The sequence below is a fragment of the Nomascus leucogenys genome, chromosome 23 (assembly GCF_006542625.1).
Source record: "Nomascus leucogenys isolate Asia chromosome 23, Asia_NLE_v1, whole genome shotgun sequence".
Lineage (NCBI taxonomy): Eukaryota > Metazoa > Chordata > Mammalia > Primates > Hylobatidae > Nomascus > Nomascus leucogenys.
Window position 1 is genome coordinate 612065 of NC_044403.1, and position 25911 is coordinate 637975.

At 43.1% G+C, this 25911-nt stretch overlaps 1 protein-coding gene and 1 pseudogene across 5 annotated transcripts in view; both read right to left on the bottom strand.

Moving 5' to 3' along the window:
• Positions 1 to 19669, bottom strand: part of AMN1 (antagonist of mitotic exit network 1 homolog) — a 58148-nt gene extending 38479 nt beyond the window's left edge. The window contains exon 1 of one of the 5 annotated variants that reach the window (XM_012503573.2): positions 19492 to 19669. Coding sequence is in view for 3 of the 5 variants with exons in the window: in XM_003277798.3 (XP_003277846.1) it covers positions 19472 to 19509 (38 nt within the window). In the remaining 2 variants the exon portion in view is untranslated. Of the gene's footprint in view, positions 1 to 3848; positions 3867 to 18968; positions 19433 to 19471 lie in introns of those variants that run through there. The other 4 variants (XM_003277798.3, XM_030804552.1, XM_030804553.1 and 1 more) reach the window with 4 other exon arrangements.
• LOC100606744 lies at positions 4746 to 5544 on the bottom strand (annotated as a pseudogene).
• Positions 19670 to 25911: the final 6242 nt, after the last annotated feature.

Sequence of the window (25911 nt, forward strand, 5' to 3'; positions counted from 1 at the left end):
ACACACACACGTTTAAAGGCTTGTGTGGGGGAGGGGTCATTGTTTCCTAAAATGGCACCACAGTACACTTACTTTTATACACCGTCTTTCATTCAGTATCTTATGAAATCCCTTCAAGGCATCCGACACAGTACTGATTCTCCTTCAATGGCCACATCATATTTCACAGTACGGATGATCTATTTAGTGACTTGTATGCTGACAAGCATTACCACTATTTCTAGGATATGTTGCCAGATTATTTTTCAGAAAGTCTGGAAAACACTTCATATTTCTATCAGTAGTGTCAGAAAGCTCCTTTCCCCCTACATCCTTCCAGCAATAGATATTATGGCTAGTTTATTTATTTTCTGAGACAGAGTCTCGCTCTGTCGCCCAGGCTGGAGTGCAGTGGCATGATCTCGGCTCACTGCAACCTCTGCCTCCCAGGTTCAAGCAATTCTTCTGCCTCAGCCTCCCAAGTAGCTGGGACTATAGGCGTGCACCACCACACCTGGCTAATTTTTGTATTTTTAATAGAGATGGGGTTTCACCATATTGGCCAGGATGGTCCAAACTCCTGACTTGGGATTACAGGCGTGAGCCACCGCACCTGGCTCTATTTATTTATTTTATATTTAATTTTAATTTTATTTATTCTTTCCATTTCTTTGTTATCTCCATTTCCCACTCCCATTCCCCACCCCTCTAGGAAACCATTCTCATGTTTAATGTGTATCCTTTCATTGTATATTTCCTTTTAACATGTTTGTTGTATGCATGCATTTCTAATTTATAAACATGGGACTTGTCATAGATTTGTTTAGTTTTTCACTCAGCACTATGTTTTCAAGATCACCTACTCTTAAATGTTGGAAGGCCTAACAGGTGAAAATGATGTCTCACTATTACTTTAATGTGTATTTCTCTAATTACCAGTAAACTTAACATCCTTGCATGAGCTTGCTGGCTATCCGGATATGCTTTTCTATAAACAATCTATACATATCTTTGCCTGTTTTGTTATTTTTAAAAATTGATACATAATAGATGTACATATTTTCAGGGTACATGTGATAATTTGATACATTCATATAATGTGTAAAGATCAAATCAGGGTAACTGGGTTATCCATCACCTTAAATATTTATCTTTTGTTTATGCTAGAACATTCAAGTTATTCTCTTCTAACAATTTTGAAGTGTGATTATTGTTAACTATAGTCACCCTACCCATCTACTGAACACTATTTTTTATTTGTGTATTTATACCCATTAATCAACCTCTCTCTATGCCACCATCCCCTACCCTTCCTAGCCTCTGTTAGCCACCCATCTACTCTCTATCTTCATGATATCCACTTTTTTTTAGCTCCCACATATGAATGAGAACATGTGACATTTGTCTGTGTCTGGCTTACTTAACAAAATGACCTCCAGTTCCATCCATGCTGCTGCATATGACAGAATTCATTCATTCCCTCCCTTCCTCCGTCCCTCCCTCCCTCCTTCCCTACCTCCCTCTCTCCCGAGATGGGGTCTTGCTCTGTTGCCTATGTTGGGGTGCAGTGGTGCAATCATAGTTCACTGCAGCCTTAACCTCCTAGGCTCAAGAGATCCTCGTGCCTCGGCTTCTAGAGGCACGCTTACCACACTTGACTAAGATTTCACTATTATTTTATTTTATTATTATTTTTTTCAAGATGGAGTCTTGCTCTGTCGCCCAGGCTAGAGTGCAGTGGTGCGATCTCAGCTCACTGCAACCTCTGCCACCCGGGTTCAAGCAATTCTCCTTCTTTGGCCTCCCAAATAGCTGGGATTACAGGCACATGCCACCACGCCCGGCTAATTTTTGTATTCTTAGTAGAGATGGGGTTTCACCATGTTGGCCAGACTGGTCTTGAACTCTTGACCCCGTGATCTGCCTGCCTTGGCCTCCCAAAGTGTTGGGAATACAGGCGTGAGGCACCGTACCCAGCAGATTTCATTATTTTTTAATGGCCGAATAATATTCCATCGTGTATATGTATTATACCACATTTTCTTTATTCATTCATCCATTGATGGGCACTTAGGTTGATTCCATATTTTGGTTATTTTTATTTTTTTGAGACGGAGTCTTTCTTTGTTTCCAGGCTGGAGTGCAGTGGCACAATCTCAGCTCACTGCAACCTCTGCCTCCTGGGTTCAAGCAATTCCCCTGCCTCAGCCTCCTGAGTAGCTGGGACTACAGGTGCATGCCACCACGCCCAGCTAATTTTTTCTATTTTAGTAGAGACAGGGTTTCACCATGTTGGCCAGGATGGTCTCAAACTCCTGACGTCGTGATCCACCCACCTCGGCCTCCCAAAGTGTTGGGATTACAGGTGTGAGCCACCATGCCCGGCCCATATTTTGGTTATTACAAATAGTGCTGCAATAAACATGAGAGTGCAGATATCTCCTTTATATATTTATTTATTTTGTTTTGGATATTTACCCAGTGGTGAAACTGCTGAATCATAGGGTAGTTCTATTTTTAGTTTTTTGAGGACCATTTTGTTATTTGTTGACAAATTTGTAAGAGCTCTTTGTTGTGGCCAAATACATGCTCTATATATTCAGAGAATGTATATTATCTACATGAGAGATGTAATGTTCTCTCTGTGTGTTATATATATATGTGTATAAGTATCTCTCTCCATGTATGTATATGTGTTTGCACATAAATATGTTTAATGTATATATGTTTATTTACAGTATTATCTAATTCTACTATATTCTTATTTTTCTACTAAATATGTGGAATTTCTAGTTTATGATATTTGTAATTTAAAATCAAGTTTTCATTTCTGCAAGTTTTTGCTTGTTTTATAATAAAAAATTTCAAAAATACAGAAATATAAAACAGGATGATATACATCTATGTACCTCACACCCAGAATTTTGTTACTCTTTTATCATATTTGTGTCAGACATCTCAAGACATAAAACATTTCTGATTAAGGCTGAGCATGGTGGCTTGTGTCTATAATCCCAGCAATTTGGGAGACTGAGACAGGAGGTTCACTTGAGCCCAGGAGTTCAAGACCAGCCTGGGCAACATAGCAAAACCCTGTCTCTACAAATAATACAAAAATTAGCTGGGTGTAGTGGCATTCATTTATAGCCCCAGCTACCTGGGGTATGGGGGTGCCGAGGTGGGAGGACTGTTTGAGTCCAGGAGGTGAGGCTGCAGTAAGCTGTGATTGTGCCACTGCACTCCAGCCTGGGTGAGAGAGCTAGACCTTGTCTCAAAAAAAGAAAAAAAAAAAATTTCTGATAAAATTAAAGCCCCTTTTATATACTTGCCTGGTTTACTCTACGTATCTCTCTTTGTAGAGACAATTACTACCATAAAGTTTTAAAAATAGGTCCTGTCCATTATTTAATTATATACTTTTAATACTAATATATATATCTATAAATAAATTATTGATTTTTAAAATATAAATAAAGTTACCTTAAATCATTTCACAGGAGCTGCTACAGCAGCACGGAAAGCTTTTTTAATATTATGATATTCTCAAAGCTGTACTATGAGTCAGGGGTAAAGAAAAAAGGCCAAAAAAATTTCCAATTCTCAAATTATAGCTTCTATGGCAGGAAAGTATTAGAATACACCTCCACCTGTAACATAAAGCAAGCAAGCCACCAGGTATCTCCAACTAGGATCTTAAGATTCCCTCTAAATTGTTCTCTAGAAACACCATTTGTGCCTTTAATCTGCCTTTAAAATTTTTATTTATTTATCTTGAGACAAGGTCTCACTCTGTTGCCCAGGCTGGAGTGCAGTGGCACAATCACAGCTCACTGCAGCCTCAACCTCCAAGGCTCAAGTGATCCTCTTACCTCAGCCTCCCAAGTAGTTGAGACTACAGACATGCACCACCACAATCAGCTAATTTTCTGTATTTCTTGTAGAGATGGGGTCTCTATATGTTGCCCAGGCTGGTCTTGAACTCCTGGGCTGAAGTGGGCCTCCTCCCTTGGCCTCCCAAACTGCTGGGATTACAGGCATGAGCCCTGCGCTTGGCCTTAATCTGCTTTTTAAACAGGAACACAGAACAAAAAAGATTGTTTGCAAATAAACATTTGAAAGAATACAGCAACAGCTGATCAGGGTCCAGGCATTGAAACAAAGCAATGATTGTAGAAGAAGACAATACAAACAACTCTGCAGCAAGAAACTCAAAAGCAGGGACTTTGCAGTCATGCGTGTGCTGGTTATTTCCATTGACCTAAAAGCTCTACCTGAAACAAATATAAACTAGGAGGATCTTTTTAACTTATTACCTGAATAGAAAGAAGTCACTGCCACCAACAACACTGCAATTTTATTAACCATTCAAGTCCAGTAGCATCTGGTAAAATTAGGACACAATTGGGATTAAAAATGAACAAATATTCAGTATCCAACAGTTCAAAAGAAGGCACTACATACTCTTTTCACAAATATGTTTCACCAGCCAGTACAGTACTAGCCATTAACCCAACTGTACTGAAGTAGTAAAGATGCAACGAGAAAAATAGCTATGTTAGAAAGACCAACATTTTAGAAAAAGAGTAAAACTCTTCCAGTTTCTTCCCTTTAGCTCCTAAAACAACATTGTACGGTCTGGCTTTACCCATCTAGTCCTACATCAGCTTCTAGAATATTTGTCAGGAGCAAAAAATAAAATGACACTGGCCAGTATAGTCTGGATATTTAGGAAGAAGAGTGGGGAGAAAGTCAGTTCTTAGAACAAATTAGTCAGCTTCAGCCTCATCACCAGGATCTCTGGATTCTTTGCTCTTCCGCATTTCTTCAATGTGCTTATCTTTCTCTGCAGACACTTCAGTGTGGTAGACATTTGCGCCTTCTTGTTCTCCTTGCTGGCTTCCATTTTGTGGGCCAGTTTCTCTTCTGCTGTTTCACTGAAGCTGTCCTTTTATTGATTTCTGAAGCACTTCTTTCTCCTGCTCTCATTTTTCAGCAAGCTGCTTCAAGATCTCAGCTTCGCAGGGCTTGTGTCTTTCTTCTGAAGCTTCTGATTTATTCTGAATTTCCTCCAGGGAAAGAGCTTTCTTCTTTGGAGGGGAAATAAGGAACTCTGGGATGGATTCTTTTCATGGTGTCTGAGAATCAGCTCAGAAGCCTAGCCTGAGGCACACTTCTCCAGTGCTTTCACCCGGATATCAGAAGAAGCCATGATGAATGACAGACAAGAGACTGGCAGTGTATTCTACAAAATCCACTGGGATAAGGAAACCTCTGTTAGGTCTGAGCCACCTGACCACACTCTGAGCTGTTTTCTGTATTTATAAAATGTAAGAGTAGTTCATTAACTAACGTGACTAAATTTGACTAAACTACATGACAGGTTTCCTTTTTGTAAGACTGGTGTTAGTTGCAAATTCATGATATTTTCTTGTGGAATATTCCTTTTATCATTAAGTAATGTCTCTCTTTATCCGTATTCATGTTTTTCACTTTAGAGACTATTCTGTTTGATTTCAGTATTGCTCCATCATTTTCCCTTCGTTTCTTTTGCTCAACATTATGTTCATGAAATTTATCTGCATTGTTGCATGTAGCTATAGATTATTCATTTCCATTTTCACTAATGTGTAATATTCTGTTGTTTGCCCAATTTATTCTACAGTGAATATACAGTTGGGTTGTTTATAACTCTTTATTATTATGAATATCAATATGAATATTCTTAGACATGTCTTTTGGTATACACGTATCAACTGAGTATATGTATCTAGCAGTGGAACTGCTGGCTCACAGGGTAGGCATATGTTTAGCTTAATGCCAGTTTTTCAAAGTGGTTGTACCCAATCACAATCCTACCATTGGTGAATGAGCATTCTTGCGGTCCATATCCTTGCCAACACTTGGCATTGCTAGTCCTTTAAATTGTAGTCATTTTAGTGGGTATAGAATAGCAATGCAATGTGGCATTAAATTGCAATCTCTGATTAATAAGGGTACACATTCATCTTTTTATTGTCTGGTTGGATATCCTCTTTTGTGGAGTATCTACTCAAGTATTTTGCCCTCTTTCATTTTGGGTTAATTATGTTTCTTACTGATATATAGGAATTCCTGTTATAGGCTGGTTATGAACCTTCTGTTTGTTACATATGTTGCACATATACTCCCCTATTCTGTGGATTGCCTTTCCACTTTCTTAATCATGTCTTTTGCTGAAGAGAAGTACATTCTAATATAGTCCAATTTATCAGTGTTTTCCATTAAAGGAGGTGATTTTTTGTCCTGTTTATAAACTTTCCCTGTCCTAAGTTCATGAAGATATTCTCCTATGTTTTCTTCTAGAAGAATTCACTAAGTTTATTGTTTCACTTTTACTTTTTGACCTACAAACCACCAGGAACTGATTTTTTTTTTACATTTTTATTTTAAGTTCCGGGATATTCACCTAGGTATTAAGCCCCACATGCATTGTCTGTTTGTCCTGATGCTATCCCTCCCCTTGCTCCCCTCCACCACAGGCCCCGGAGTGTGTGTTCCCCATGCTGTGTCCATGTGTTCCCATCATTCAGCTCCCACTTACGACATGCGTTGTTTGGTTTTCTGTTCCTGTGTTAGTTTGCTGAGGATGATGTCTTCCAGCTTCATCCACGTCCCTGCAAAGGACATGATTTCATTTCTTTTTATGGCTGCATAGTATTCCACGGTGTATATGTACCACATTTTCTTTATCCAGTCTATCATTGATGAGCATTTGAGTTGGTTCCATGTCTTTGCTATTGTGAATAGTGCTGCAATAAACATATGTGTGCAATAAACAAACATTCATTGTAATAGAATAATTTATATTCCCTTGGGTATATACCCAGTAATGGGATTGCTGGGTCAAATGGTATTCCTGAATAAACACATTCTTTATGAAGAAAGATTAGATAAATTCTTCTCTATTGTCAAGCTACTTTAAACTTGTTTTAATTCAAGACTCTTCCGTGGTACCTTCTAATCTGTCTACAGTCTAATTTAATTCAGTGTAACAGTGTAATTTAATTCACAAGAGGCAGTATCAGAAACTGGGATTTCTTGGTAACTAAGATTTATAGTTAACTTTTTTTTTAATTTTACTTTAAGTTCTGAGATACATGTGCAGAACGTTCAGGTTTGTTACATAGGTACACATGTGCCATGGTGGTTTGCTGCCCCTATCAACCTGTCATCTAGGTTTTAAGCCCTGCGTGCATTAGGTATTTGTCCTAATGCTCTCCCTCCCCTTGCCCCCAGCCCCCCGACAGGCCCTGGTGTGTGATGTTCCCCTCCCTGTGTCCATGTGTTCTCATTGTTCAACCTGAATTTGAATGTTGGCCTGTCTTGCTAGGTTGGGGAAGTTCTCCCGCATAATATCCTGAAGTGTGTTTTCCAACGTGGTTCCATTCTCTCTATCACTTTCAGGTACACCAATCAATCGTAGGTTTGGTCTTTTCACATAGTCCCATATTTCTTGGAGGCTTTGTTTGTTTTCCTTCTTTTTTTCTCTAATCTTGTCTTTGCACCTTATTTCAGTAAGTTGATCTTCAATCTCTGCTATTCTTTCTTCTGCTTGATCAGTTTGGCTACTGATATTGTGTATGCTTCATGAAGTTCTCATGCTGTGTTTTTCAGCTCCATCAGGTCATTTATGTTCTTCTCTAAACTGGTTATTCTAGTTAGCAGTTCCTGTAACCTTTTATCAAGGTTCTTAGCTTCCTTGTGTTGGGTTAGAACATGCTTCTTTAGCTCAGAGAAGTTTGTTATTACCAACCTTCTGAAGCCTACTTCTGTCAACTCATCAAACTCATTCTCTGTCCAGTTTTGTTCCCTTGCTGGCGAGGAGCTGTGTTCCTTTGGAGAAGAGGCATTCTGGTTTTTGGAATTTTCAGGCTTTCTGGCTCTGGTTTCTCCCCATCTTTGTGGTTTTATCTACCTTTGGTCTTCGATGTTGGTGACCTATGGATGGGGTTTTGGTGTGGATGTCCTTTTTGTTGATGTTGATGCTATTCCTTTCTGTTTGTTAGTTTTCCTTCTAACAGACAGGCTCCTCAGCTGCAGGTCTGTTGGAGTTTACTGGAGGTCCACTCCAGACCCTGTTTGCCTGGGTATCACCAGTGGAGGCTGCAGAACAGCAAATATTGCTGCTGGGTCCTTCCTCTGGTAGCTTTGTTCCAGAGGGGCACCCACCTGTATGAGCTGTCTGTCGGCCCCTACTGGGAGGTGTCTCCCAGTCAGGCTACACGGGGGTCAGGGACCCACTTGAGGAGGCAGTCTGTCAGTTATCGGAGCTCAAACGCTGTGCTGGGAGAACCACTGCTCTCTTCAGAGCTGTCAGGCAGGGACATTTCATTCTATAGAAGCTGTCTGCTGCCTGGAGAATGGCGTGAACCCGGGAGGTGGAGCTTGCAGTGAGTGGAGATCACGCCACTGCATTCCAGCCTGGGTGACAGAGCAAGATTCTGTCTCACAAAAAAAAAAAAAAAAAAAGAAGCTGTCTGCTGCCTTTTGTTCAAACATGCCCTGCCCTCAGAGGTGGAATCTAGAGGCCTTGCTGAGCTGTGGTGGGCTCCGCCCAGTTTGAGCTTCCTTGCCACTTTGTTTACACTGTGAGCACAGAACCGCCTCCTCAAGCCTCAGCAATGGCAGACGCCCCTCCCCACGCCAAGCTCCCACATCCCAGGTCGATCTCAGACTGCTGCACTAGCAGCAAGCAAGGCTCCATGGGCATGGGACCTGCTGAGCCAGGCACAGGAGGCAGTCTCCTGGTCTGCCGATTGGGAAGCCCGTGGGAAAAGTGCAGTATTTGGGCAGAAGTGTACCCTTCCTCCAGGTACAGTCACTCAGAGCTTCCCTTGGCTAGGAAAGGGAAATCCCCCAACCCCTTGCACCCAGGTGAGGCGACGCCCTGCCCTGGGCTGCAGTCACTGTTCAACCAGCTGCAGTTACTTCAGCTCGCCCTCCATGGGCTGCAGTCACTGTTCAACCAGTCCCAATGAGATGAACCAGGTACCTCAGTTGGAAATGCAGAAATCGCCCATCTTCTGCATCGATCTCGCTGGGAGCTGTAGACTGGAGCTGTTCCTATTTAGCCATCTTGGAAGTGACCTCCCAATTTCTTTTTAATGATATAAAATCTTTCCTAAGCATCACCAGGATCAGAAATGCAAATTTTTCAGAAATTTCAAAAATGTAGAGAAAAGGTTAGACATTTTGTTAGGGAAGTAAAAATATGTACAATTATATACACATAAAATTATTATATTTGTTCTGGAATATACAATATGTTATTTGTACGGCTCACGGTAGATCTCGTGATTGTAAGAACTTATGTAGCATTTTATCAAAAGCCTCCATATCTCTTTGGAGACTTCGAAGACTTCAGAAAGGTGTGGAGAACATCAAATGTTGGTCAAGGTGGCAGTCAAGGAACTCTCAGACATTGAGAGTAGGCATGTAATTTGGTACGAGCATCTTGAAAAACTGTTTGGCCTTATCTAGTAAAGCTAAAGATGTATAGATCCTAAGATCTAGCAGTTCCAGTTGTAGGTATGAACCCTAGAAAGCCTTGCACTTTTGAGTCAGAAGATGTAGACAACAAAACTCACAGCAGCACTGTTTGTAACAGAGAAAACTAAAAACCACTCAAATTACCATCCACAGTAAGTAGAATGAATTACAGTAAATATGGTTATACAATGGAACCTTAGGTTTGTGCAGTTTATTCAAGTGGTTGCATGCGGCCACAGTTCATTTCGTTCTCAATATATGTTATAATAGATAGATGATACATTTATGTGTGTATACATATATTTCATTGTGTGAATATACTACATTTAATTTTTCCATTCTGTTGTCATTTGACATTGTCAATATACATTGCTTTACTTCTTTTTTCTTTTAAAAAGTTGAGATAAAAGATAATATGAAATTAATCATTTTACAGTGTACACTTCAGTGTCATTTTATACATTTACAATGTTGTACAACTACCACCTGTATGTAGTTCTAAAACATTTTCACCAGCCCAAAAGACAACTTATCTCTATTAATAAATCAGGACCAGGCGTGGTGGCTCACGCCTGTAATCCCAGCACTTTGGGAGGCCGAGGCGGGCGGATCATGAGGTCAGGAGATCGAGACCATCCTGGCTAACACGGTGAAACCCCGTCTCTACTAAAAAAAAATACAAAAAATTAGCCGGGCGTGGTGGCGGGCGCCTGTAGTCCCAGGTACTCGGGAGGCTGAGGCTGGAGAATGGCGTGAACCCGGGAGGCGGAGGTTGCAGTGAGCCGAGATTGCGCCACTGCACTCCAGCCTGGGCAACAGAGCGAGACTCCGTCTCAAAAAAAAAAAAAAAAAAAAAAAAAAGAAATCAGTCCCTGCTGGGTGTGGTGGCTCCTCCCGCCTGTAATCCCAGTACATTGGGAGGCTGAGGCAGGTGGATCATCTGAGGTCAGGAGTTCGAGACCAGCCTGACCAACATGGTGTAACCCCATCTCTACTAAAAATACAAAATTAGCCAGGTGTGGTGGCGGGCACCTGTAATCCCAGCTACTTGGGAGGCTGAGGTAGGAAAATGGCTTGAACCATGGAGGAGGAGGTTTCAGTGAGCTGAGATTGTGCCACTGCACTCCAGCCTGGACAACAAGAGTGAAACTCTGTCTCCAAAAAAAAAAAAAAAAAAGTCAATCCCCATTCCTCCTTTTTCTCACAAATACCAATTATGGGTTGTAATACCTCAGAACTACCAATTTGCTTCCTGTCACTATTGATTTATCTGGATTTATACAACATGTGCCCTCTGTGTCTGGCTTCCTCCAATTAACATCATGTTTTCAAGGTTCATCCACATTGTAGTATGTGTCAGTATTTCATTCCTTTTTACAGCTGAATAACATTCAACTATACAAATAGACCACATTTTGTTTATTGATTCATCAATTGATGGACATCTGTCTGGGTTTTCCCACCTTTGGCTAATGTGAATAATGCTGCTATGAACATTCATATACAAGTATTTGAGTACCCAGTTTCAATTCAATGGAGTATATGCTTAGAAGTCAAATTGTAGCAGAATTGTAGGCCAAGTGTAGTGGCTCACATCTATAATCCCAGCACTTTGGAAGCCAACGTGGGAATATCTCTTGAGTCCAGGAGTTTGAGACCAGCCTCGTTTATTTGGTTGAGCCACAGGTGAGCAGTCTCTCAAAACAAAAGTGAATGCAGAGCTTTGCCTAACAGTGCAAAGCCAGCTGCTTATATATCTGGCTCCTGCCACAGTCTGATTTGATTGGTGAGGATGATGGGGTGCTGGGCATACGGGTGGCCAAAATTATCAAGAACTGTGGAGCAAAATGTAGTGGTTTCCACTGGGGCAGAAAAAGAAGGACTTCTGGGCTTGGATGCTCAGTGGGAGGTGCCCAGGGGAGGAAGCTGGGTATCTGATGCTCAGGCATCAATACTGGGGTGGCATCAATACTGGGGTGGCATCAATACTGGGGTGGCATCAATACTGGGGTGGCATCAATACAGGAGTGGACAGCAAGAGGGAAGTATCATCCTCACCACCCTCGGCATTCCCTGTGAGCCAGCCTCCCTGCCACTCTGCATTCCCCACACTTCCAGCTGGTGAACAGCAGTCTCCTGTTGGCTGTTGCTATAATTCATAACTTGGGCACACATTAAGCTCCTTGGTCTCTGATCCCTTAGGGGAAAAAGGCAACTAAATGCAACTGATGGGGTCTGGGTAAAGTCCTCAGTGGGGAAGAGAGGCTAAAGTGACACTGTAGGTGGAGCCTACAAAGTTTGCCAATATCTGTCTTAGTCAACAAACAACACCTCCTTGGTCAAGGCATATTATATCTTTACTGACTCTTGGGCTGTTGACAATGTTACCTGGTCTGCCACTTGGAAGAAAACAAACTAGCGGATTACAGACACTCCTCTTTAGGACTGTGAACTGTGAAAACAAATCACAGCTGAGAATCAGACAGATGTCCATGGTAATGGCTCATTCTCTAATGGAATAGACTGCAATGACGCTACTAATCAAGTATCCATCCAGACGGCTGCCACTGCTGCCAGGATCAGCAGTCTGCACACTGCAACAACACACTGCACATAGCAACAACATCTGCCATCATGGCCTAGGAACAAAGTAAAGATTACATGTATCTGATGCTACCATTGCATGCTGGTCTTGTGCTTCCTTTCAAAAGTCAACCTGTTTTGTCTCAGTGAAATAGACCGTATTGCATGGGGTGTGGTCCCTCTTACTTCTGACAAGTCGCCTTACACACACACACACACACACACACACACACACACACCTGGGGCTATTGTTAATGTGTTACAGTTGTTGACATTTTTTTGGGTTATGGTTTCATTGTTCCAGTCTGTTCAACCAACTCCAGTCACACTGATCAAAATGTGTTATGTTTTTGGTTTTCCAGACCACTTTCACTCTGACAATGATATGTCTTTTACTGCACAGAGGTTGCTCACCAATGAGCCAATAGTCAAGGTATTCAATGGATATTTCACACCCCTTATCATCCTTAGGCTGTTGGCTCGAACAAGAAGTAAAACAGACTTTAAAAAAATCCACTAAAAGAAATTTCTGACTCTACCTCCTTCACACTCTCCTGGTCTATGCATCTTAGTAAGGTAGTTTGGTCACAAAAAAGGCACCCTGAAAGGGTTCATAGTCTCCTGGCCACCTCCTATATAATGATCAGGATGAAAAGGGGAGGGTTCGCTAGACTTAGTCTGAAATTCTGGGATTCCACTCTGACAATTCCTGGGCATGACGTGCAGCTTGCTTTCTCCAAACAATGACTCCAAGCCAGCCTGGTTGGTACCTTCTCTGGGTGGCAGTCTGGCAAAAGGGAACTTAGGAAATTCAAACTTAATTCTGGTTCAGCCACCTGGATTCTCTTGTTGTACTGAAACCTGGATCAGGGGTCAGCAAACTATGACCTGTGGGACAAACCTGGCCAGCTGCTGGTTTTTAGAAATCAAGTTTTACACCTGGCAAGGTGGCCTCACACCTGTAATCCCAGCACTTTGGGAGGCTGAGGCGGGCAGGTCACTTGAAGTCAAGAGCTCAAGACCAGGCTGGCCAAGCTGGTGAGACCCTGTCTCTACTAAAAATACAAAAAATTAGCCAGGCATGGTAGTGCATGCCTGTAATCCCAGCTACTTGGGAGGCTGAGGCAGGAGAATCACTTGAACCTGAGAAGCGGAGGTTGCAGTTAGCTGAGATCGGGCCACTGCACTCCAGCCCGGGCAACAGAGTGAGATCTCATCTCAAAAAACAAAAAAGAAATCAAATTTTATTGGAACACGGCCTTTGACTGACACTGACACACACACACACATACACGCACACACACGCACACACGCACACCACCCCTGGGGCTACTGTTAATGTGTTACAGTTGTTGACATTTTTTCAGGTTATGGTTTCATGGTTTCAGTCTGATCAACCAACTCCAGCCACACTGATCAAAGTGTGTTATGTTTTTGGTTTTCCAGACCACCGAGATCTCGGCTCACTGCAAGCTCCACCTCCTGGGTTCAGGCCATTCTCCTGCCTCAGCCTCCCAAGTAGCTGGGACTACAGGCGCCCGCCACTATGCCTGGCTAATTTTTTGTATTTTTAGAAGAGACTGGGTTTCACCATGTTAGCCAGGATGGTCTCGATCTCCTGATCTCGTGATCCACCCACCTTGGCCTCCCAAAGCAGACCACTTTCACTCTGACAATGATAGGTCTTTTACTGCAAAGGTTGCTCAATAATGAGCCAATGGTCAAGGTATTCAACAGATATTTCACACCCCTTATCATCCTCAGGCTGCTGCCATTCCTTTATGTGTTGTCTGTGGCCGCTTGTGTTCTACAGTGGCAGAGCTGAGTAACTGTGTCAGAGGGTGTGTAGCCCACAACGCTGAAAATATTACTATCTGGCCCTTCACAGAAAGTTTACCAACTTCTGCCCTAGATTACGAAGATAACTACCACTTGGTTGAGGACACTGCTCACCAAGTACCCCTAGAGTGACCCACACCAGTCAAGCAAGGAAACAAGGAAAGTCTGTGTAACTTTGTAAAAGTGCTCTTGTTCCTCTTGCACGTGACCTCTGTGAGTAGGGGATCAGAGAAAAGTAAAGCATTTGAAGTGACTGACAATCACTCCTGTTATATAGCAGATCCCCCTTATCCATGGGAAATACATTCTAAGACTCCCAGTGGACACCTGAAATCATGGATAGTACTGAATCCTAAATCCTATATATACCCTGCATTTACTATGCATACATACCTGTGGTAAAGTTTAATACATAAATTAGACACAGTAAGAGATGAACAACAACAATAAAATAGAACAGTTATAACAATATCTGCAGGGATTGGGTGGAAAAATAAAAAATACATGTAACAATATGCTAGCATCAGTACTCTTGTGCTCTGGTGCAATTATTAAGTAATATCAGGGTTATGTGAATGCAGTAGCCCTGCGACAATAGCTCTGGTAACCAAGAAGGCTAATAAATGGACAGCATGGACAGCATGGATATGCTGAACGAAGGCAGAATTCACATCCTGGGCAGACAGGGCAGGGTGGCGTGAGATTTCATCATGCTACTCAAAATGGCGCACAATTTAAAATTTATGAATTGTTTCTTTCTAGAATTTTCCATTTTATATATATATATTTTTCTTTACCATGGTTGACTGCGGATACCTGAAACTGCCAAAACAAAACAGCAGATAAGGAGAGACTACTGTATTTTGCTTTATGCAGATTTCAGGTATATTTCAATACGTAACCTTTTTCCTACAACATGGCTCTCTGCCCCCCACCGCCACCTTTTTCTCTCAGTCTTTTTCATCTTAGCCCTTTAGTATACTCTTCTCAGAGCTCAGCAGTGCAGACGCTGTACCATGTGTTTCCCAAAGTAAAGGGTTTCCTCTTTCTGCTCCAGTTCCCTCCAGCTGCAATAGCAGGGAGTTGGGACAGAAACAAATCAAATAGTTCTTAAAATTCTGGGAGGACTATTAAATGGCCACAAAGCCCATCCAGAAATCCTGCTGGTCAAACAAATTGATTAAATTTGTCAAATCATATATTACATTTACTACAGCAAGGGAGATCCTCTTGATGGGGTTTTGGTAGCATTTCAACAGAGGAAAGTTAGGCAAGAGTATATATATATATATATATATATATATATATATATACATATATACACACACACACACACATAAGGTTCTGGGATATAAACGCCACCAGTTTAAGTGGGTGGTTCTCCCCCTACAGTGGTGAATGGGTAAGGATTAGGCAAAGTTTGTGACTTAGTAGTTTAAAACGGATGGACACGAGAAGCCAGCCTTGATGAGCAATCTGTCCAAATAAACATAATGTTTGTCCTCAAAATCAAAATGTTTGTCCTGATAGCTGTTTATTTAGATAAACTGATTTGCAAAGATTTCCTAGAGCAAAAAGTTAGGTTGACATAAGTGATGTTGATTCTCAGGCCCCACAGTTGGCACAGGCAGTCTCATTTTTCAAGACAAAATGAAAAGAAGTCAGCTAAAACTTAAAATCTTTAAAAGCTGTAAAACAATTGGGGAGACGGGTGGATATCCCAACCAGTATTAGTTACTCTACGTTTTATACTTAAAAGAAACAACCTATTACTATTTGGCCAATTCATCATATGGTGAATTGATCTAACAAATAAAAGAGTTTTGGCAACATGGACTGCTTCTAATGTAAGTGTTACATAAAATTTTGTCCTTGACTTTCTTTTTTTTCTCTCTATCGCCCTCTTTTAAACTTAACCACGGCTTCCTATCATCTAAAAAGTTATACCTCCAATCTTAGTTTCAGTCCTTGATCTCTCTTCATTTTATTTATGTATTTATTTATTTAGAGATGGAGTCTCACTCTGTTGCCCAGGCTGGAGTGCAGTAGTACCATCTTGGCTCACTGCAAGCTCCGCCTCCTGGGTTCAAGCAATTCTTCTGCCTCAGCCTCCCAAGTAGCTGGGAATACAGGTGTGCACCACCACGCCCGGTTAACTTTTTTTTGTATTTTTGGTAGAGATAGGGTTTCACCATGTTGGCTAGGCTTGTCTCAAACTCCTGACCTCAAGTGATTCGCCTCCCTCGGCCTCCCAAAGTGTTGGGATTACAGGCGTGAGCCACTGCGCCCAGCCTAATCCTTGATCTTTCTTTCAGATTCAAAATTATATTCTAACTGCCTGCTTGATATTTCTACTGGATACTCTGATTCATTTTCCCCGTAAGACACTTCTTCCTCCATAATAGTCTAATCACCATTCTACCTGTCAATGAAGCTAAAAACTAAAAGAGTAATTTCTTTTTTTTTTTTTTTTTGAGACGGAGTTTCGCTCTTGTTGCCCAAACTGGAGTGCAATGGTGCAATCTCGGCTCACCGCAACCTCTGCCTCCCAGGTTCAAGCGATTCTCCCACCTCAGCCTCCCAAGGAGCTGGGATTACAGGCATGCACCACCACAGCCGGCTAATTTTGTATTTTTAGTAGAGACAGGGTTTCTCCATGTTGGTCAGGCTAGTCTCGACTCCCGACCTCAGGTGATCCACCTGCCTCGGCCTTCCAAAGTGCTGGGATTACAGGCGTGAGCCACGGCACCCAGCTAAAAGAGTAATTTCTAATTCTTCTCTTTCCGTGGTCCCTCTATTCAAAACTATTCATGTCCCAGATCCAAAGGATTCTCTAAGGCAGTGTTAAAGTGCTGATCAGTGAGGAGATAGGGAATTTATGCAAGAACATAAACCAAGCCCTGTTTCCTTCATGGAGAAAGCCTCATCAGCTGGACTAAATTGTGTGCTTAGTGACACAGTTAATTACTAGTCTGGCTCAAGCTTCTTACTTTGTTACAAACCAGTAACTTTGTTACTGACCAACTGACAGTCTCAGACTGTACCTTGTCCCAGAAGGGTACAAAATGAGGTTCTAAGGGCAAATATGGACCTTTACATAGGGACCACACTCTAGCATGACAATGAAGATCATGTAGTCATCCCTTTGTCTTAGCCCCAAGTTCTGAAGAATTTTTCTTAACATTGCTAGTCTGTTTCCTCTTTTTTTCACTAAGCACTGTGTTTTAAAGTTCTATCCATGTGAATATCCATCCTTTGCTTTTCTTTCATTTATTTATTTATTTATTTTGAGGCCAGTTTATGAGATTGCCTAACTTTTTATTTTTGGTAGAGACATGGTTTTGCCATGTTGCCTAGGCTGGTCTCCAACTCCTGGCCTCAAGCAATCCACCCTCCTCAGGGTCCTAAAGTGTTGGGATTACAGGTGTGAGCCACCATGCGTGGCCTACCCTTTGCTTTTCTAACAGCTGCATAATATTCCATGGTAACTCTCCTATTCCAGCTTCATGCCACCAGAAATAATTCTGCAAAGAACATCTTCACGTGTCTCCTGGTTTGGGCTCTTCACCTCTTAAGATTTTGTAACAGTCTTCTAAGTGTCTCCCTATTTCCAATTTCTGCCTAATTCAAATCTCTCTCTGCTCACCGTACAGTTCTAAAACCTTTGATAGCTCCCCATGACTAAAAGGGGAAATGCTCTTCCTTCATCCTGGTCCCTAAGATTCTACTCCCAGTGACTTGGCTTTATGTCTCACTACTATGCTATTCATATTGTATCTTCCATTCACACTGGAGTGCTACTTTCTGGTCTTCTCTCATATTTCTACCTTTCCTGCCTGTCAAACCTTTACTCTTTTTTTTTTTTTTTTTTTTTGAGATGGAGTCTCGCTCTGTTGCCCAGGCTGGAGTGCAGTGGCGCAATCTCGGCTCACTGCAAGCTCCGCCTCCCGGGTTCACGCCATTCTCCTGCCTCAGCCTCCCCAAGTAGCTGGGACTACAGGCGCCCGCCACCACGCCCGGCTAATTTTTTTTTTTTTTTTTGTATTTTTTAGTAGAGACGGGGTTTCACCGTGGTCTCGATCTCCTGACCTCGTGATCCGCCCACCTCGGCCTCCCAAAGTGCTGGGATTACAAGCGTGAGCCACCGCGCGGCACTCTCTCCGATGCATTTCCTCCCATTTGCAACTGTCAGATATTACCAATGTTCAAACATAACCCCCTTGACAAAGCTTTCTTCTATTCTTTTCCTTATTAGAAATTTCAAAAGTTTGTTAATCTCCCGCTTGTGATATTATTCTGCATATATTACAGTTATTTATTTATTTTATTTTTTTGAGACAGTCTCGCTCTGTCCTCCAGGCGGGAGTGCAGTGGCGCGATCTCAGCTCACTGCAACCTCTGCCTCCTGGGTTGAGGCGATTCTCCCGCCTCAGCCTCCGGAGTAGCTGGGACTACAGGCGCCACCACTACTCCTGGCTAATTTTTGTATTTTTAGTACATGCCGCGGTTTTGCCATGTTGGCCAGGCTGGTCTCCAACTCTCCTGATCTCAAGTGCCTCGGCCTCCCAAAGTGCTGGGATTACAAGCGTGAACCACCGTGCCCAGCTAATTTTTGTATCTTTAGTAGAGGCGGGGTTTCGCCACGTTGCCCAGGCTAGTCTCGAACTCCTAAGCTCAAGCAATTCTCCCACCTTGGCCTCCCAAGTTTAATGTAAAATATCAGATGCCATCGTTTTAGAAAGCCTTCCGTAGATTAAGGAGATTGTTCTCCTTATCCTTAAGATGTCTATTATTTACATGGCAATATTAACGGACTGAAAGCTCCTGGAGAGACGCAATTGCCCTTGTAACTTCCATTTCCGTACAATTTCTGGTAGGAAATAATAGTAACACTTAGTGGTGTTTATTATTTGCTGGGCATCCTTATAAGGGTTTTGCATGTGTTAAATTTATCCCTCAGGACAACTCCATGTGATGGGTGCTATTATCACAGAAATTTTGTAGATAAAGAACCTAGGCACAGGGAGAGGTTACGTTACCCGTCCATGGTCACGTGGCTGGTGAATGGCAGAGCCGGGGGCTGAACCCAGCAATCTCAGCCAGGGATCCGTGGTCTTAACCACTTTGCTGCGTTTATCCCAGGGTCTGTCAACGTTTATTCCAGTTGCAGGGGTGGAATTCTGCTAGAAGCTTTTGAGAACCTCATCTAGTGTCGTGTTTTTTTCTACCAAGGCTTTTAGCTGCTAAGAGACAGGCCACTGCCGGCAACAGCCGGGGCGCCGAGCTGTCAAGGCTGACTGAGGAAGGGACACTCATCGCGCAGCGGAGTGTCGGAGGCGCAAGCCCGCCAAGAGACCCACTTGGCACAACTGTCCTCACCCAGGAAACGACAGATCAGGAACCCAGGGACAGAAACACACGCGGGGCCTCTTCAGAGGTCGGGCGTGTGGGAAAGGGGCGGGGAGGAAGAGCAGCGCAGGGCCTGGCTGTTTGGAGGAGGTGCTGGGGCGGCGCGAAGGGAGGCGGGACAGGGTAGACTCACAGATCCAGGAGCTGACTGACCCGCCGTGGGCGAGGCATCGCTGCAGCGTCTGCAACCTCTTCCGCGGTCCCAGGGCCTCCAGAACCCAGCCAGGGACCGTCCGCCAACTCCCGCCCACCGCGCGACGCGTAGGTTTTTGTGACGTCACACGGATTTTTCCGGTGACCGGGGCGTGGCCACGCTTCGGACTCCACAAGGAAAGAAGAGAGCCCCCCCTTGGGGCGGAGCCACTGAGGGCTGCGCGGAAGAGGCCGGGTGTGATAAAACATAAAGAGGCCCTAAACTCGAACGCAACGTGACGGGAGTTGTAGTTCTTTCACCTGGCGGGCGTCTGCTCGGGTTCAGCCGCAGGAGGTTTCTCGGGAGTTCAGCCCAGCGCGCAGCCCCGCCGCGATGTCGCGAGCCGAGAACTCTCCTGGGGCGAAGGGAGCCCTGAGAATTCGCTGCTTTTACTAAAAGGATGCGTTGGATGCTGGGCCATACCCTTGGCGATGCGCACTGGAGACCCGCTCGGATACGGACTCCATTAACATCAAACGGAGCGTGTTAGAGGATCCGAGTTTACTGAGCGCTTCTAGGAAGCGTGCACTGAGCTACGTGCTTTCTATGCCTTAGTTCAATACTTAACCATATTGATTATAATCCGGTGAAGTCGTAATTATTTAGCCTTATTTTATAGATGAGGACACTGCGTACCAACAAGTAACCTCCCTAAGAATTTCGTCATGGAGGAGAAGGGAACCTGTATTCAAATTAGGAAGGATCCCGAAGAAAGGGCACCTTTAGGTAGAATTTTCTCTTTGGTTCTGCTGCAGAGTACTTGCTGCTTTTTAGTGCTCCCCCCAACCCCCTCATTCTTCCTTGTAGATTAATCTGTTGTTTATATGCTGGGTTCCTTTTTTAAGCTAGGGATCGTGCTGGGTGCTGAGGATTGAGTGGCGAACACTTGGGTCAGACAAGTAAAAAGGCAATTAGAATAACTGTTAAATGCTTAGATGGGGTTAGTTCTATGGAAGCACCCATGGTTGGGGGGGTGGGATACAGATCAGAGATAAAAGGATGGTCTGCAAGTAGTTTGGGATGGCTACACTGGAGAGTGATCAAGAGTGAATGTAGGGCAGGGATTGGCCGACTTTTTCCATAAAGTGCTCTGAAAGTTGCAGATTCCAGGAGAAGTAACTATTGTCAGACCCAGACAAATTGGAGCTCAGAGACCAGAAAGGAAGGGAACTCATGCTCATATGTCTGAGATAAGAACTGTCTCAAGGCCGGACGCGGTGGCTCACAACTGTAATCCTAGTACTTTGGGAGGCTGAGGCGGGCAGATCACGAGGTCAGGAGTTTGAGATCAGCCTGGCCAACGTGGTGAAACCCCCGTCTCTACTAAAAATACAAAAAAAAAAAAAAAAAAAAGCCGGGTGTGGTGGCGGGCGCCTGTAATCCCAGCTACTAAGGAGGCTGAGGCAGGAGAATCGCTTGAACCCAGAGGAGGTTGTAGTGAGCCGAGATCGTGCCACTGCACTCCAGCCTGGGGCGACAGAGCAAGACCCCGTCTCAAAAAAAAAAAAAAAAAAGAAAGAACTGCCTCAAAGATTTTAAAAAATAAACCAAAAAACCCACAATTTCTGCACATCTTTCATGCATTTAAATGTTTTGCACAACTTGCTTATTTTGCAAATATGCGCACATTTCTATGACAAGATTTATTGCTAAATATTCTTTAAAACTGCAGCAGTTCAGATAAGATACTGTCGAAAGGACCTTTGGCCCAGCAGCAGCACCTCCACCAATGAACGGACTCCAATTCTTGATTTGAGCCTCGGGAACCAATCAACTTTGTTTCCAAGACGTTTATGTGAACTTCCCTCCTTTACCAGTAAAATCTTCCCCCTATTCTTCCCTTCTCCAGACCTGTGGCTTGCCATAGCTGTACATCTTGGATTATAATTCTTTTTGTTCACTCCCAAAGAAACTCAGTATCTTTGGAGAAATCTTTCTTTGTTGTCTTTTAGTTTCGCAGAGCCAAACAAGAAATATTTTAGGTTTTGTGGGCCATGCTGGCTTGGTCACAGCTATTCAACTTGTAGCTTAAAATTAGCCATATACAGTATGAATGGGTGGGTCTGTGTTCCAATAAAACCTTATCCTAAACACTGAAGTTTGAATTTTATGTAATTTTCAACTGTCATGAAATACTCATCTTTTGATCTTTTTCAGCCACTGAAGAATGTAAAAGCCATCCTTAAGTTGCAGGCTATGCAAAAACAGACGGTGGACTGGATTTGACCCTTGAGCCATTTGCCCATGTGCCCTCACCTGATCTAGAAAGCTAAAATGCACATGCCTCACGCCTATAATCCCAGCACTTTGGGAGACCGAGGTGGGCGGATCACCTGAGGTTAGGAGTTCGAGACCAGCCTGGGCAATATGGCAAAACTCCGTCTCTACTAAAAGTACAAAAAAATTCGCTGGGTGTGGTGGCAGGTGCCTGTAATCCCAGCTACTCAGGAGGCTGAGGCAGGAGAATCGCTTGAACCCAGGAGGCAGAGGTTGCAGTGAGCCGAGATCGCACCACTGTGCTCCAGCCTGGGCAACAAGAGTGAGACTCTGCCTCAAAAACAAAAAAATTACGAATTTTAAGATGGTGAAAGCAGAGCACTAAACCCAGGGTGGAGCCTGTGTGACTGCACATTTTGCCCACCCATGAAGCCAGCCCTGGGTGCGTCCAACTTCAGGATTCTCCCCCCAAAAATCAGTTCAGGAACGCTTTGTCAAAATAAAATTCAAAGACAAATATGAGCACAGAGAGACATTTTCACTTGCAGTTCAAGAAAATCAGACTTTCAGAGAGTGGCTCGCTAAATAGAATAGAGGAATTTATAGCTCAGATGAAATGGCAGATATTTATAGCTCAGATATGGCAGTTCATTCCAATTGGATAAGAACAAGATGTTCCTGTTTTTTGGTAAGGAAAACAGGATGTTCTTGTTTTAGTGGCTTATCTCTGGAGGCAAAGCTTTTAGGATTTCCTGTTAGTCAAGGCTTTTAGGAGGTTCCCGCTATTCATGGTTTATCTTTGAATGCAAAGTTATTGGGAATGAAAGTCTTTTCTCGTGTATCCTAAGTGATTTGTAGGCAGGGCTAGGCTAAGGGCAAGATATTTTCCTTTTCTCCTCTCTGTTTGCTGTGCCCACTTTAATATAGTTTCTAGCTCAGAATCTCCTCCACTTCCTACCATAGCTACCATACAAAGTAAACGTTATCATAGATTGTTGCTCTGGGTTTGTTTTATTTATTTATTTATTTTTTTGAGACGGAATCTCGCTCTGTCACCCAGGCTGGAGTGCAGTGGCGCGATCTCAGCTCACTGCAACCTCTGCCTCCCGGATTCAAGCAATTCTCCTGCCTCAGCCTCCCAAGTAACTGGGATTACAGGCATGTGCCACCATGCCTGGCTAATTTTTTTTGTATTTTTAGTAGAGACGAGGTTTCACCATATTGGCCAGGCTGGTCTCGAACTCCTGACCTTGTGATCCACCCACCTCGACCTCCCAAAGTGCTGGGATTACAGGTGTGAGCCACCGCGCCCAGCCTCTGGGTTTGTTTTATAAAAATAATTAACAAAATTACTTTTCTTAAATCATGCTGTTAATTCATAATGTAATATATGAGCTGTATGTGGACCCATGTTTTAAAATATAATAAATATATATAAAACAAGTATATCTTATTTATATGAATGTGTGCTTTCACAGGAACAGAATGGAGCTAAGCTAGGTGAGCCCCTACTTTATTATCCTACCATGTGTAGGTTATTTTCAAATAGGATTGCTCTTAACTCTCAAGGTGTCCTTTGAGAAAATAACACATGCTCTTTTTATTTAGTTTCTTTTCATAGCTTGTTTTATAATATCACACTCCAAATTGGAAATAACAGTGCCCATGCTCATGGATTGTTATACATTGTTAAAATTTCCCATTGGCTAGAAACACTTGCTTTAATTTGTTTCTAGGTTAGAGATCTGTGACTTTCAAATTCTCGGGAGTCTGAGTCATACAATGGATGACTTAGGATCCAAGCAGGTTAAGAGTTGGGCAAGTTCAAACAGGAGAAGCAAGGAGATGTTAATAAATGAGCTGTTCCCAAAGGTGTGGACAGAGTTAGGGCAGAGCAAGGGTAAGGGTAGTTCAGTACTGTAACGCTACAATAGCAGGAAGCCCTTACCTCTTCTAGTCCTGGAGGGCAAAACCAAAACCTTGCCAGAGTGACCACAGGTGAAGCCACCTGAAAGGAACTGTGGCCTTTGAATTTGTAACCACCCAAGGGGTTCACCTTGCCCCCTGCCTAGAAAGAGCTGATTCATCAAGACGGGGGAATTGCAATAGAGAAAGAGTAATTCACACAGAGCCAGCTGTGCGGGAGACAGTTTTATTATTATCAAATCAGTCTCTCCAAGCATTTGGGGAGCAGAGTTTTTTTTTGTTTGTGTTTTTTTTTCAGAGTCTTGCTCTGTCACCTAGGCTGGAGTGCAGTCGTGCTGTCTTGGCTCACTGCAACCTCTGCCTCCTGGGTTCAAGTGATTCTCCTGCCTCAGCCTCCCAAGTAACTGAGATTACAGGCATGTGCCACCACACCCGGCTAATTTTGTATTTTTAATAGAGACAGGGTTTCACTATGTTGGTCAGGCTGGTCTTGAACTCCTGACCTTGGGTGATCCACCCACCTCAGCCTCCAAAAGTGCTGGGATTACAGATGTGAGCCACCACGCCCAGCCAGGAGCAGAATCTTTAAGGACAAATTAGTGGGTTGGGGGAAGCCAGTGACCCAGGAGTGCTGATTGGTCAGGTCGGAAATGAAATCATAGGGAGTTGAAGCTGTCTTCCTGTGCTGAGTCACTTCCTGGGTGAGAGCCACAAGATCAGATTAGCCAGTTTATCCATCTGGGCGGTGCCAGCTGATCCGGCAATTGCAGGGTCTGCAAAATATCTCAAGCACTGAGATATCTGAAGAAAATCTTGAAGCCTCCAGTTGCATGACTCTTAAACCATAATTTCTAATCTTGTAGCTAATGTTAGTCCTACAAAGGGAATCTAGTCCCCAGCCAAGAAGGAGGTCTGCTTTGGGAAAGGGCTGTTATCATCTTTGTTTTAAACTATAAGTTTCTCTCAAAGTTAGTTCAGCCTATGCCCAGGAATGAACAAGGAGGTTAGAAGCAAGATGGAGTCGGTTAAGTTAGATCTCTTTCACTGTCTCAGTGATAATTTTGCAAAGGCGGTTTCAGCCTGATAAGGCAACCTAGCCAGCCTGTTGTGATCCAGCCAGGAAGGGGCTACGGGAATATCCTTCAAGCTCCATTCCTCATCCCCTTTTTGATGTCCTGCTGTTGGCTGTCATTGCTTCAGCCAACCAGAAGTTAGAGCTCAAAGCATCCCCGTTTATGTGGTCGATAAAAGTCAGCTTCTCAGAACCCAGAGTAGAGAAGGAGAGAATTTGGAGAATATGTAACTCATCAATAGATGACTGATTTTTTTGGTAAAGCTATTAAATATCAAAAACATTTTGAAAATTAATAAGAATAGCTTCATCTGAGCCAAAATAATAATTATTATAATTTCCTTTCTTTTTTTTTTTTGAGACAGTCTCACGCTCTTGCCCAGGCTGGAGTACAGTGGCGTGATCTTGGCTCACTGCAATCTCCGCCTCCTGGGTTCAAGCGATTCTCCTGCCTCAGCCTCCCAGGTAGCTGGGATTATAGGAGCCGGCCACAAAGCCCAGCTATTTTTTGTGTGTTTTTAGTAGAGATGGGGTTTCACCATGTTGGCCAGGCTGGTCTCCAACTCCTGACCTCAGGTGATCCTCCCGCCTCAGCCTCCCAAAGTGCTGGGATTACAGGCGTGAGCCACCACCATGCCCAGCCTATTATAATTTCATAACAGTGAGAGGGATGACAGTTGTGGTCTTTCACTAAGATGCTGGGAGCCAGTACAATGACAGCTTAAACCACTGTCTTTTTTTTGATTAGCTTCACTTGTTATTTTTATTTTTAGAAAGTTATATAATTCCTAACTCACAATTACTGGTCATTGCAATGGAATCAAATGCCTGGTATTTCTGTCAGATATTCACACTTTCAAACCCCATTACTTACATTCATTCAAACAAATATTTAATACCTGTTACGTACCAGGTGGGATGTATCAGTACATGAATATGTCCTCTAGGAGCTTACATTCTAGTGTGAGAGATAGAAAAGCACACAAACAAAACAGCATGTGGAGATACGAACTATAAAGAACAAGATGGGAAGGATGGATTGAGAGAAAGAGAGAGATTTACTTTTGCTCAGGTGGTCAGGGAAGGCTTCTCCAACGCTGTGACACTTTTGCTGAGATCTGAGGATTAAAAAGGAGGCAGCTATGCAGAGATTTAGAGACAGGGG